This window comes from Rhinatrema bivittatum, chromosome 1 (assembly GCF_901001135.1).
Source record: "Rhinatrema bivittatum chromosome 1, aRhiBiv1.1, whole genome shotgun sequence".
In the NCBI taxonomy this organism is placed as follows: domain Eukaryota; kingdom Metazoa; phylum Chordata; class Amphibia; order Gymnophiona; family Rhinatrematidae; genus Rhinatrema; species Rhinatrema bivittatum.
This window is the reverse complement of record NC_042615.1, coordinates 382,281,293-382,296,173: the sequence shown is the minus strand read 5'-3', so window position 1 is coordinate 382,296,173 and position 14,881 is coordinate 382,281,293. Positions and strand designations below refer to the sequence as shown.

The 14,881-nt window shown below is 49.9% G+C and overlaps 1 protein-coding gene across 2 annotated transcripts in view; it reads right to left on the bottom strand.

Moving 5' to 3' along the window:
- The window catches only part of NOA1 (nitric oxide associated 1), a 50,421-nt gene extending 36,549 nt beyond the window's left edge, over window positions 1-13,872 (bottom strand). Inside the window, exons 1-3 of one of the 2 annotated variants that reach the window (XM_029600988.1) lie at window positions 12,683-13,872; window positions 8,912-9,076; window positions 3,432-3,643 (exon numbers count right to left, since the gene is read on the bottom strand). In XM_029600988.1, coding sequence (XP_029456848.1) covers window positions 3,432-3,643; window positions 8,912-9,076; window positions 12,683-13,739 — 1,434 coding nt within the window. In that variant the 5' untranslated portion in view covers window positions 13,740-13,872. The remainder of the gene's footprint in view (window positions 1-3,431; window positions 3,644-8,911; window positions 9,077-12,682) is intronic. The other variant, XM_029600982.1, reaches the window with a different exon arrangement.
- Window positions 13,873-14,881: the final 1,009 nt, after the last annotated feature.

Sequence of the window (14,881 nt, the reverse complement as noted above, 5' to 3'; positions counted from 1 at the left end):
TTCCCGCAGATCATATCTTTTTTTTAGGGTAACTGGAGCAAGGTCCTGATAAATGAAGATATGATGATTGTTCCACGTGATTTCCTTCTGAGAGCGTGAACTAGCAAGGATCCGCTCCTTCAGCGTGTAATTGTGGAAACAGATTACAATATCTCTGGGCCTTTGATCCCGGCGGGGGCCTAGTGCTCTGTGAGCACGTTCCAGACTCACTGTGGGTGCTGCAGGTTGGGCATTATCCAAGGGCTCACGACCCAGTGAGAGCAGATGTTGGCAAATTTGTAGGGCCACCGCCATTGCATCAGAGTATTCTGGGCTATCCGGCACTCCGCGGAGACGAAGATTATTCCGTCTACTCCGGTTCTCCAGGTCTTCCATTTTCTCCTGGAGGGCTGTTATTTCGGAATGCTGTTGTAAAGACTGAGTCTGCAAATGATTTAATGCATCTCCCTGCGAGTCCACCCGGTTTTCCACATCATCTACCCTGTTTACTAATGCTGCCAGGTCCTCTTTAAGATCCGCAATGGAGGCCATAATATCCAGTTTATGCTGTTTAAGATCCCCTCTCATATCCATGAACCACTGACGAAGCTCAGCACGGGTGATAGAATCATCTGCCGGTGTAGCAGGCAAGTCTATGTCAGAGCCGGTAAAAGCTGCCGAATCTGCTTCAGCTCCCGCGGAGAGCCCTGCTGCGTCGGCGCCATCTTGTTCATCCTCATGTGGCAGCTTGCTATAGGAAAAGTGCCGTAGATCGGCGGTTTTCCGTTTGTGAGACATCTAAAAAGCAACGATGCCACTGCCTTGTGCAGGCTATAGAATTTGATGAAAATTCCGGAGCTTTTCGCCAGCTTTTGATGGGTTTTAGGCGGCTGGGGGAGCGGAGCACTCCGGCTACCCGTCCGTTCGCATCGGCTGCTAAACCACGCCCCCCTCGTCCGATAATTTTAATATCGTCTTAAACCGTTATGGAACACAATACAATACAGATTCTAACGATTTATCGTTATAAATTGTTAGAATCGTGAGCCGGCACACTAAAACCCCCTAAAACCCACCCCCGACCCTTTAAATTAAATCCCCCACCCTCCCGAACCCCCCCCCAAATAACTTAAATAACCTGCGGGTCCAGCGGCGGTCCGGAACGGCAGCGGTCCGGAACGGGCTCCTGCTCTGAATCTTGTCGTCTTCAGCCGGCGCCATTTTCCAAAATGGCGCCGAAAAATGGCGGTGGCCATAGACGAAAAAGATTGGACGGCAGGAGGTCCTTCCGGACCCCCGCTGGACTTTTGGCAAGTCTCGTGGGGGTCAGGAGGCCCCTCACAAGCTGGCCAAAAGTTCCTGGAGGTCCAGCGGGGGTCAGGGAGCGATTTCCCGCCGCGAATCGTTTTCGTACGGAAAATGGCGCCGGCCATACGCGTATGGCCGGCACCATTTTCCGTATGGAAAATGGCGCCGGCAGGAGATCGACTGCAGGAGGTCGTTCAGCGAGGGTTCCGGCGCCTCGCTGAACGACCTCCTGCAGTCGATCTCCTGCCGGCGCCATTTTCCGTACGAAAACGATTCGCGGCGGGAAATCGCTCCCTGACCCCCGCTGGACCTCCAGGAACTTTTGGCCAGCTTGTGGGGGGCCTCCTGACCCCCACGAGACTTGCCAAAAGTCCAGCAGGGGTCCGGAAGGACCTCCTGCCGTCCAATCTTTTTCGTCTATGGCCGCCGCCATTTTTCGGCGCCATTTTGGAAAATGGCGCCGGCTGAAGACGACAAGATTCAGAGCAGGAGCCCGTTCCGGACCGCCGCTGGACCCGCAGGTTATTTAAGTTATTTGGGGGGGGGTTCGGGGGGGTGGGGGATTTAATTTAAAGGGTCGGGGGTGGGTTTTAGGGGGTTTTAATGTGCCGGTTTTTCGATTTTTCACGATTTTTAACGATTTTTCACGATATTTTACCCCCCCAAACGGCAACAATACGATTCCCTCCCCCTCCCAGCCGAAATCGATCGTTAAGACGATCGAGGACACGATTCACATCCCTAATAAGCATGCAAAAATAGCATTTATCATGAATGCATTATTACAACTGAACTTTGGTGGTGGTACTATGACACCATGTTATTATTAAACAAGTTAGCAGACAGAATGCTAGGACAGATGTCCCATTCTCATTGGCCAATCTGCTTGGTTTCATTGTAACAGAAAATACTATTGCTCATAACCGGAAAAAAAACAAACCTATCACCCTTCAGCCACCCAGTGGCCATGATATACTTAACAATGGATGGTGAGGGTTTAATACTTTACCAAGCTATCACTCAGAAATGAGTGCTCAAAGTTACAGGTCAATTAACAGGTGGTGTGGTCAGAGTGTGAGAATGAGTTAGGGCTGGGTTCTAGTTTTGCACATGGGGCCGGATTTTAAAAGGGTTACGCGCATAAGGTATGTGCGTAACCCTTTTAAAAAAAACCCCCCTGCGCACGCCGAGCCTATATTGCATAGGCTTCCGGCGTGCGCAAAGCCCCGGGACGTGCGTAAGTCCCAGGGCTTTCTTGGGGTGGGCGTGTTGGGGGCATGTCGCAGATGGCGCGTCATTGGGGGCATGACGCTGTCGGCGCGTCATCCGGGGGCGGTGCCGCGGGCGTGATTTCGGCCCGGGGGCGTTCCAGGGGCGTGGCCGCGGCCTCCTGACCAGCCCCCGGACCGGAACATGGCACGTGGCAGCCGGCCCGGCGAGCGCAAAGTTACGCCTGCTTCGAGCAAGCGTAACTTCTGCGACAGAGGTGGGGGGGGGGGGGGGGGGGGGGGGGGGGTTAGGTAGTGGAAGGTGGGGGGAGGCGGAAGGAAAGTTCCCTCCGAGGCCACTCCGAATGGGCAGCGCGCACAAGTTGCACAAATGTGCACCCCATTGCGCGCGCCGACCCTGGATTTTAAGATACGCGCGTAGCCGTGCATATCTTATAAAATCCGGCATACTTTTGTTTGCGCCTGGTGCGCGAACAAAAGTACGTGCGCGCGTAGAATTATAAAATCTACCCCATGGTGTGTCACCTTGGACAAATAAACCACCATGCAGGATGTTCACTAGACTATTCGGCAGTCAATATTATTGAAACAATAATATTGACTGCCGAATATTGACTGCTAGCTTCTGACTGTGAGAAGATCCTTCTCACAGTCAGAAGCTAGCCATCTATGTGTGAGATACTAGATTTAGATGTAATACATTCAAAGTAACAATGAAGGTTTCCAGTGCTGGGACTGTAGCGTAGAGGGATGAAATATGCCACATAAATGTCAATTATGTTTCCATGTTTGGCAGCTTACCTGGTTTTTTTTTTTATTTTTATATACAAAAATGCATGTTACCGAGATGGATTTTCCCTACACTATGCTGTTAAATTTATGTCACCTTATAAAACAGTAAAAAAAAACCCTTACACAATCTTCTTTCACGATTCCTGGTGTATCATAAAACCAATGAGCATCTTTCAGTTCATTGTAGGTAAATTCTACTCTTTCTGCAATTGTAGCTGGTTTAATGGTGCACTCATCACCATCATCTTCCATGTCAAAGGAGAGTGAATCTGGATCAAATGCAATCTCTCTTTCCACTTGTTTCTTTGAACGTTGAAATGTTCTTCCAACTCTTCCTGTAAAGAAAAAGGAATTCAGACTACAGGCATGCTATAACGAATATACAGGTAGAATACAAAGGAAAGTCAATGTGCTGCTTAGGCTCCTCTTAAACCACAATATTTCACTGAGGGATGGATGAATACGTGAAAGCCTCAGAACGAATGTGGTAGGAAACCATAAGGAAACTCCTAGAGATGCATCCTTCCTGATGCCCTGAGAAAGCTTCAAGTCCAAGCACTATCTGAAGAAAACCAGAAAGTACTGCCCTCTAGTGAACTAACACACACTTCACTATGAAAAAAAACAGAACCAGAATTAATGCAGGCATACTCTATAATCACTACAAGACATAATTCTACTTCCTGTACTAAAACTAACTCCCCCCCCCCTTCCCACCACCACTGTAATGCAATCTAAGATTTACTTGAACATTCAGGCAATGTCATTTTTGCTTTGGAGCGGCTTTTTTTTTTTTTTTTTTTTACCTAATGAATCCAGAAATCTAGTCAAAAATTATCAAGTTAGTCCAATAAAAAAGGTTGAGAAATTACTACTTACCTGATAATTTTCTTCTCTCTAGTGAAGACAGATTATTCCATGATCAGTTTGTTATGCACCTCTACCAACACATGGAGACAGGGAAAAGCTGACATCATGATATATATATACCCCAGCACTGATATCAGCCCGCCAGTATTCTCTGCAAAAGTCAACTGTGGACACACTAACAACCCTTGATTATAACTTAACAGACAACTACTCAAGTACTCAGTCAATGGGAAATACTAGGCTCAGAGGATTATCAAAATCTAGAGACTAAAACTGACACCAGTTATCCCTGGACAGGCAGTCACTGAGGAGGACCACCGAACCACAAAACGGCAGCCAAGGGTGGGAAGGCAGACTAACCTGTCTTCACTAGAGAAAAATAAATCAGGTAAGTAACAATTTCTCATTTCTCAGCATTCAGACAGGTTAATCCACGACCAGTGGGATGTATCAAAGCTACTTCCGAGAGGACGAGAGGCTGCACACAGTCCAACAGTGCACACACAAAGGCTGCATCCTCAAGGGCCTGCACTTCCAGGTGGTAATACCTGAAAAAAGTGTGTAAGAAGGAGCACATCGCAGCTCGGCGAATCTCAACGGCAGACAACAATTGAAGCTCCACCCATGACCCCGCCTGAGCTTTAGTGGAATGAGCCCTAACCTGATTAGGCAACGGCTACTCAGCATACACACATGTGGCTGTGATAACCTCCTTAACCCAAAGGGCTACACCAACTCACCTGTTTACCTCTACTGTGGAGAACAGATGCCACTCTTCCTGAGAAGTTTTAATAACCTCCAAAACCACATCAGATGCCTCTTGACTTCCAAGGTCTGCAACAGACTATATTCATCTACATTTCTCTGCCTAGCACTGGCAGGGAAATTGATTGGCCTCGGATTTTCATTTGAACCAATTTTGGCAAAAAAGGACAGAACAGTCGGAAGCTGGACTGCCCCCAGAGTCACCAGCAAGAAGAGTCCGCAACTTGGAACTGACATGCAGAACAATTCACCACTAGAAACACAAGTCTTCAAGCATCTAACCTTAAGGGGAGGCTATGCAGTGGCCGAAAGGTGGAAATTTGCCAAATTCTAGAACAAGATTTAGGCTCCATGAGGACACTGGCAACCGCAAGTGAGGACAAAGAAGCCTCACCTCCTACAAAACCAGCCCATCCGGATGTGGCCCAGCAGGGTCCACCCTTCATTGGACCCTTGAAAACAGGCAAGACCTGTCACCTGCTCCTTTAAGAATTTAAGGGCCCAGCCCTTAAATGACCCATCCTGTGAGATCTTAACCAAACAAGGAAGAACACCTCGCTCCTCTCATTAAGCCTCAAATGTAGTGTAAAGAGGGGGAGAACTTCTGTTCTCAAAGCAAACCGGAAATGACAGCAGTGGAAATTCCATGCTTCAGCAACTGAGCCCTTTTAAGGGCCATACCAAAAAACAAAATTGAGATGGACCTATACAAAGAATAGGTCCCTGTCATAGCAGGTCCCTGTGGACTGGTAACCAGAAAGGAAAGCCTGTCAGGAGCCTCTGCAAGTCTGCATACCACAGCCACAACCTGGCTCACCAAAAGCACCAGTCCCATGCGTCCTTCGATCTTCCCAATCATTCTGCCTAACATGGGCAGGGGGAAAAGCATACCAAAGCTGGTTTTCCAGCCACTTCTCCTCGAGAACGTCAATGCCCAAGGACTTCAGATATTCTTTGTGACTGAAAAGGGAAGGAACCTTCACATTGAGCGATGGGTAGGCCCCAGCAGCCCACTATAAAAGCTGGAACACTTCGTCTGACAATTCCCATTCTCCTGGATCCAGACTCTGCTGAAAAATCGACTCTTACATTGTCTTCTTGCATTGTGGGTGATGGATATTTCCTGAACATGTACTTCGCCAATTGTAAGAGCTGGACTATTTCTTGCAACACTTGCTGGCTCTTGGTGCCTTCTTGGCAATTGATGCAAGACATTGTCGTTGCAGTGTCTGACATTACTCGGAGCACTTGACCCTGCCAACAGTCAAACTGCAAGCATGCCAGCTGACAGATACTCCAGAGAGACCCCTCTGCAGTCAAGTGCCCCTGTGCCATCAACTCCCGACAGTGAGCCTCCTAACCCTGGAGGCTTTCATCTGTCATGAGTACCAGTCAGTCCGGTGTTCATAAAAAAATGTCCTTCCTCAGATGATTTGCTTTCAACCACCACTGCATTTGGATGTTAATCTTCACTGGTGACTGAAGCTGTATTGAGGAGTCCTGACTGTGGACTCCATCGTGCAAGCAGTGTGTGCTGAAGAGGACGCATATGCACCGTTGCCCACGGAACCACTTCTAGGGTGGCTATCAACCAAACACCTGCAGGTAAGACCATACACTGCCGGACGAATTGCTTCTGTCAATAGCCACACCTGCATTATCCATTTTTTAATGCGGACCTCTGGCAGGAACACCCTGCTTTGCTTCATGTCAAAGTCATCACAGAGACACTGCGGTGTCTGAGGCGGCTGTAACTTGCTCTTGGCCAAGTTTACCACCCAACCCAGAAAATGCAGTAAGGATACCACCTTGCGCGAGGCCTGAAGACTCTCTCCATGCCCTTGGCCCAAATTATCCAAATGTTTAAGTACAGGTAGACCAGAATACCATCCTCTCTCGACACTTTCACTACCACTATCAGGACCTTGAAGGTGGTCTTGGGCGCAATGGCCAAACAGAAGGTAGTGCTTGAAAACTGATAATTTTGCCCTAAAATATTGAACTGCAGATGCGAAGATGCTCCAGTCAAATAGGAATATGTAGGTACACCTCTGACAAATCCAGAGGTAAGAAACTCCCCTGACTAAACAGCCATTATAAGAGGTAAGGTTTCAATGACTACCGACTCCGTTTAGGACCAGGATGGGCAAAAGGAAACCTTCTTGGGTACAATGAAATAAACAGAATAACAGCCCATACTTTGTGACTTAAGCACTGGAAACATGGTCCATCAGCTCAGGGACCTCAACAATGTAAATTCCACTGCCAGACTCATTTGCAGAGAATTGCAAGGAGATGCCATGAAGTCGTCCCGAGGAATGCAGAACTCCAGAGCATGGTCATCCTTTATCAACTCCAGAACCCACTGATCTGATGTAATCTTGACCTACCTCCAATAAGAAAAGACAGGCAAACACCTTCATTGGGGGGAAGGGGGGAAGGGGGGGGGGGGGGTCGAGCTGCATTGCCATTCGAGCCTATGCCAGTACTGGGCTACCTGGGCCGAAAGGACTAAGATCTACTCAGAGGTTGAGCCCTCTGAGAAGTTGCTTCTCTGTACGCTCAAAAATGTCCGAAACCCCTAGCATGGCCCCTCATGCCGAAAGAGCGCAGCACCTGTTTTTAATCCTTTGGTCAAATGAGGAACTCTGGACTTACCCTGCGTACTGGTCATTTATTCTAATTCACTCCCAGAACAAGATCGATCCTTTAAGAGCAATTTCATAAACACTTTTAAATTGTAGCAGCCGACCAACTCTCAGCCACGGCTGACACGTGACTGCTAACACTGTAACCATCCCTCTGGCAGAGGGACGGACCAAGGCACAGCCTGCATCCACCAAAAAGGTGGCAGCTGGTTCCATCACTGGCCTGGTATTCAAACCAGTCTCATCAACTTGCTGGGATAGAAGCAAATGAGCATGAGCCACTAGGGAGCAGCAAGAGGCTAACTGTAATTCATTGCCACTGTGTCAAAGCCTGCGTAAGGATAGCCTATCCTGAATATTCTCCAATGCCACTCCCCCTTCTGCAGGAAAGGTTGTCCACTTGGAGACTGCACACACCAGAACATCCACTTTCGGAAAAGACAACTGCTGTCTCTTGCTGTTGGATCCAGGGGGTATAGCCCTATCAAGGTTTGTCACCCTTTAAAATTTGTTTCCGAAGCACCCCATTCAAGACCAATCAAAGCACTAAAATGGGAATCTTCTTTGGCTCAGACATGGAACCAACACCTGGCACTCCCAGCATCATTAGTGACTGGAAGATCAGGACCGGCAACCCATCTGTAAGACTCCAAACCCAGAGGGATTTCTCTATCCTCCAGGAGAAGAACATAAAACCATTATTAACTAAGCAGACACAGGGAATAATATAATTACTCATCACTGTGCAATAGCAGCATGAGATCAATTTACTGTTTGGGATCTTGCCAGGTATTTGTGACCTGGTTTGGCCACTGTTGGAAACAGGACTCTGGGCTTGATGGACCCTTGGTCTGACCCAGCATGGCAATTTCTTATGTTCTTATTAAATGCAACAAGAGCGTGAGGGGAACACCCTCCTAGGCTTTCATTTTTGTTGCTTTCAAGAAGATGCACCTGGATTCAATTTTGCTTGCTCTGACATCAACAATAACCACTTTCAGTTCAGGCACAAGCTTCACTGCACACACACAAAAAAAAAAAAAAGGCCAGTATTTCAACCCATCCAAAGCAGCAATATTTTGTTTAAAGATTTCTAAAAACTTCATTCTGGTTGGGGGATCGGTTTTTTTTGTGAAAATAAGCTACATTACCACTGGAAGAGCTCCAACCAGGCTCTCCCAGCAGCTGTGAGATTTTGCACCATAGCTTTACTAGATGCTTGCCCCCCCCCAAAAAAAAACCACAAAAAACCAGGACAAAAATACTAAAAAGTACAAAATCTGCATTTAACAATAGGACAGCAGTGCCAGAAATCCTTACCTATCAAATAACCTTGCTTTTTGAGAATATTTAGATGTTTTTGTTCTTCTTCACTCAGATCGTCTTCAAATTTAGCTTCATCTGCTTTTAATCTTTCTTGTCTCCTGAACATTCTATATGGTGTAGGGTTAATAATGGGAAACTTCAAAAGATTTAAGGTGGTACCTGACAGGAAAAGATACAGGAAGTTAAGGTAACATTAACCGATAACAGGTAAGTACTGTACACGTAAAATTACATGCCATGAGGTGTCATCTCCTCTATAACTGGGTGTGGAGGGGAAGGAGGCCATAATTCATATACAACAGTCAGTTGCCCCATCACAAGAAGCACAATTTTCAAATAATTTTACCCAGGGAACCGCTCAAAAGTTGGTGAAAGAGGTAACGGTGGTGGGGCCACTTGGCAATAGTGATCATAATATGATCAAATTTGAATTAATGACTGGAAGGGGACAGAAAGCAAAGTTATAAGAAAAAACTGAAAGGAGCAGCTACAAAGTTAAAAAGTGGAGTAGCAGTCTACTGACTAGAGCTCTGGGTTCTGAAAGAGGGAGACAGGGTTCAAATCCCACTGCCGTGCCGTATAACCCTGGGCAAGTCAATTCAGCCTCCCTTGCCTCAGGTACAAACAGACCATGAGCCCTCTTGGGGAAGGGAAATACCTACATTACCTGAATATAACTTGCCTTGAGCTACCAATGATAAGGCGTGAGCTAAATACAAATAAAGAGTATCCACACTAATCACAGCGCTGGTACTTTGACCCATGCTGCAGAGGGGCAGGGCTGGTAAGCATTTCATTTTTAAATCACTATTGTGCCAACTTTAAAATTTGCTGGTACAGAAGTAGCCCACAGCACAGGCCAGCCTCTGAATTCTCAAACAAATGCTACAGACCTGCAAACAAAGAAGGAATTTAAACTGTCCCCTATGTGTTTCATGCTTTTTAGTTTAAATGCTGCTGTCTTTAGCTTGTGTCCCAGCATTCCTTGTCCCCCAAAAGTATCAATCTGTGTCAAGAGCACATTACTGTGATCCTAAAGTTATGTACTCTTATTGGGCAGTGGTGTATTTGACCTTTAAGCTCACTACTTGCTTATGAAAGAAATGGTTATTTTATAATGGGTTTTGATATGCTGTGTAGGGATGTGCATTCGTTTTCAACGCATGGGCAATCCGCAATGCATAAGTCTCTATTCGTTCTATTCGTGGGTTCGCGAAATGCATCACGATCCCCCACAAATACAACATATATTAGTTTTATTCTTTTGGCTCGCAGTGATTTCTTAGCGGCCATTTGAAATAGGAGAAGGCTATGTGGGAGTATCCATAGCAAAAACCAGCCCTTTCCTGTGAGTCATAAGTGACCTCACAGCCCTGTCAGAGTGGGTCTGACAGGATGGCAAGGAGACGAGAATGCAACCTATCAGAGCTAAGCAATGTAAGCATTTTTCTAATGCAGCCAATCGCCGCTCTCACTCAGTGCTCTGTAACGCTATTCCTGATGACACAGCACTATTTATACCTTAAGCACGCGGTGCCATGCTCTCTTTGCGGGGGTGGTCAAGGGAGGTGGTCTGGGGAGGTGGCTGCACTCAGATAGTCTGAGTGTCTGAAATCTGTATTCAATTGCTAGCTACTTTGATAGAATTTTACATTGAAAAAGATATTTATTTCTTCAACTAGCTGTAAAAGGCCACGTTGCTGTGGCTCAGTCTGGTTACATGGAAAAAGAAAGAAAAGAGAAAGTGCACGTTTCTAATATGGTTAATTTCACAATGCTTGTGGGTATGCAATATTTTTTGTTGTTCCATTGTCTGTGCAGATATGGAGATTGTCTGGTTTGCCGACTCTAGAACACGCAACATATAATTGTCCATGTGAGAAGCAATCCGTGTCTAATGTAAACCGCATAATTCTAGAAATGAAAAAGAATGGAAAAAGAAAAAACAAACTATACTCACTAAATGAACGGTATAGTAAATGACACGGCTCAATTCCAACGCAATGTCACATGAAATAATTAAATCAAAATTAAAATAAATCGAAATCTATGAAAATTCAATTTAACAATGTAATCGGAACATTGAAATGGAATCGTAAAATATTTAGTCCAAGCCGTTAAGCCCGTTAAAAAGGGCGAGATTTTTGTCCCCTTTCCTCCTACATCTTTGCTCTGCTCCACTCCCCCCCTCCCCCAGTATCACGAAGGGCCAGAGGCGGCGGCGGCAGTGGTAGGAGCTGCATCGGTGGCCGAGGGGGATCTCGCGAGACATAATGGTCCTGCCATCCCAACTCCCTCCCCCCTTCCCCGGTGGCAGAGGGACAGGCTCAGACCCCCTTCACTCTATCCTTACAGGCCCCAACTCCTTTGCTCTCCCATTCCCCTCTACACTGAACCCCTTCCTTCCACTCTAACCTATAAGTGGAAAGCTGGGGGGGGGGGGGGGGGGGGTAGAGACACTCTCTCTCATACAGCCCCCTACATAGGCTTCCTCTCTCTCTCTTGCACATACACACTCCCTCTGTCCCTCACACACGCACACCCAATCCCTCACGTAGTCTCCCTCTCTCTGGCACTCACACTTGCCTTCAGCACACATTACCACACTTCTCTCTCACACAGTTAAAACGGGCAGGATTTTTGTCCCCTCCCCACCTAAGTCTTTGCTTTGCATGTCCAAGAGCTTGCAAAGTTCCCATGCCAGTTGTGTCTGGGAGAGAGAGGAAAACACTCTATCGTCCCCCCCCCCCCCCCTCGCAAAGGGCAGGCTGCAGGCACTGCAACAGATTTGGGACACATTGTCTAGCTTACTTTGCTCTTTCTGGCAGACCTGTGCCTTTAAGAAATCTGATCAGGGGCTTGAGAGGGAGGAGGGAGCAGGGCCTCCAGCTGCTCGCGAAGATGGACGCCTGCACGGCCGCTGAAGACGTGACATCACATGCAGTGACGCCAAACGTCATGACGTCACGTCTTCAGCGGCCATGCAGGCGTCCATCTTCGCGAGCAGCTGGAGGCAGGAGAGGTCGTCCGATGTCCGGAGGGGCTGCAAAAAGTAAGTCGCTTCGCCGCTTTACACTGCCAGTCCTGTCTCCCCTCCTCCCGGAGCAAGGCTGCTTTCGCGCCTTGCTTCGGGAGGAGGGGAGAGGGCTGACAATCACCCGCCCGCCGGCTCCCACCGCCGCCTGGATAAACGCACGCCCATCGGCTCCCACCGCCGCCTGGATAAACGCGCGCCCGCCGGCTCCCGGGAGGGGGGGGGGGGGGGGGGGGAACCATCCACTTCCTGGTACCTGTCATTTCAAATGTCAGTTGAAATGACAGGTACAAGCGCACCCAGGATACTGTATAGGCACTGTATTAAGCACCTATACAGTAAAATGGGTTGCGCGGCCCTAACCCTCCGCCTAACGCTTCGCAGACGCGGCTTGCATTTGCAAGCAATTTGAATAGAGTATCGAGCGGTATGTGAGCAGGACTGGGCGTGCGGGGAACGAGGGTGCGCCGGGCACTGCAGCACTATAACGCGGCCTTGCTGTATCGACCTGTGTGCAAGATGCAAAAATAGGAATTAGGCAGGGCACGATAAGTTTACCGCACAAAGCAATACTACCGATGCGAAGTGATCGTGTCACGTGGTGCAGTAATTCTAAAAATTCCCTAAACATGCCCCTTTTTCTCACGGGAGTTATCAATGTGTTAATAACGCAATTTGATGAATCTAGGGGTAAGCCTGCCCCTTTTTAACCACACAGTAGCTGCACTCACCGGGCCAAGAGGAGATGGTGGCTCTGTCGATGACCTCTGGGGCCTTTGACTTGCAGTAATCAGACTGCAACAGCGCATTGAAAAGCGTGGACTTGCCGGCGTTGGTCGCCCCCAACAGGTAGACGTCGCCTTTGTACCTCCAGGAGCGCTGCAGGCGGGTAATGAGCTCCTCCACGCCATAGCCAGTCTTGGCACTGATCAGCAGCACATCCTCGGGCGGGGAAAGGGGGAGGGCGGCGGTGCTCAGCTCCAACAGCCGGAGCCGCAAGCGCCGCAGATGACCGGGCCGGTCGGCGGGCAACAGGTCCACCTTGTTGCCCAGCACCAGCACCGGCCGCTGCCGGCCCCCGCCCCCCAGCAGCAGCAGTTCGGGCAGATCGGGCAGCAGCAGAAGGCCCGGCAGGTCCAAGAGGTCGAGCAGGAGCAGGACGAGGGCGGGGGTGGGGCGAGAGCGCAACGAACGCAGGACCTGGCGGAAGTTGTTCGGGGGCAGTCGCAGGCGCAGCGCCCGCTGGTGGTGCTGCAGCAGGAAGCAGCGCTGGCACAGAGGGGCCCGCTTCGCCCGCTCCGGGAGCACGAAACCCGGCACGGCCGGGTCCAGGCACTGCAGCATCGCCCCGCAGCCCGGGCACCGCTCCCCCAACACCGGCACAGCCTCCTCTGGCGGCGCCTTCAGCACCCAAGGAGCGAAAGCAACATCAGCCCCGCCCGCCCGCGCGCGCTTTGCCGCTGCTGCGGCTGCCTCCTCCTCCTCCCGCTGGACGCGCTCTTCCTGCAGCCGCCGCTCGAAGGCCTCCTCCTCTTCCTCGGCTATGAACTCCGGGAAGACGAAGGGCTCCCGGGCCCCGGGCTCCACCACCGCCGCCGCGTAACGCTCCCCAGGCCCCACCGCCGAGCCGGACCAGCGCTTCCGCCGCCGCAGATTCGGCGCCACCGCTGTCGCCTCCTCCTCCTCCGTGCGCCTATTCGTAGCGAGCTCCGACCCGGTCGCAGCACAAGAAAAGCCCCGCAGGCGAGCGCAGCGCCGCAGCACGGGGAGCAGGCGCGCCGAAAACATGTCACGGGCAGGAGGCTGGGCGCGCTAAAGCCCTGCGAGACTGTCTGCACCAACAGCCTCAACGCTTCCTCTGTCCCTAACCAACCTCAACCCGCTGCTTTCTAAAACGGAAGTCAGCTGGTGGGAGTTTCACTTTCCCGTCGATAGCAGGCTGAATTAGCCATGCTGTATGGGACCTGTCCGTCAGGCACAGGAGGCGGAGCTTCCAAAGAGAAGTCAGAGCTCTGCTCTGAGGCTGCGCGTGGGTTCCCGCGCTGGAAAAACGACTCTCCTCAGTCTGTTTTTCCGCGCGCAGGAATCGCACGCGGAGCTTCGGACCTCCTCAGCTTTCTTCAACAAGTAAGAATGTCAAACTCAAATAAAAAGGATAATCCGCGGCCATCGGGGTTCAAACCCTGTAGCTGCGGCAAAGTGATGTCGATCACTGACACACATAATAGCTGCTATCGTTGTTTGGGTCCTGACCACGACATCCACAATTGTATATCGTGCAGGCGTATGTCCCCACGGGCAAGGAGGATTAGGTCAGAGCGTATGGACTCCCTACGACAGACACCATCCGTGTCAAACCTTTCCCATTCTGGCGCCACCATTAAGGTAGCTGACAAACGTATACATGAAGGAAATAATCCTTCACCTCCTTCAACCCCGAAACGATCAAAAAATCAAAAACGAAGCCATTCAAAAACCTCCTCAAAATCAACAAATTCTTCAAAAAGGGGCTCTATGCCACCTAAATCGAAATCAGTGCAAGCAGGTACCAGCTTCGGTACACTACTCACTTACTTGCCATCCCAGACCGCGCCGGCCTTGCAGGAAACCGTCAGTCAGCAATCTCCGCCTTCCGAAGCGCCTCAATCAACGTCCTCTTCAATGCGTCCCAGCGGCCACGTTACGACGCACATCACAAGACACGCCCCTAGACGCACGGAGCGACGCGACGCAAGGAAATCACAGCGATCCGTTTCGCCGGAGCGGCGCGGCTCGAGAGATTCACAGCCACCCGTTTCGCCGGAGCGGCGCGGCTCGAGGGATTCAGCGCGGTGCGTTTCGCCGGAGCGGCGCGACTCGAGGTACTCAGCGCGGTCCGTTTCGCCGAAGCGGCGCGACTCGAGGGACGCAGAGCGGTCCGTTTCGCGGGA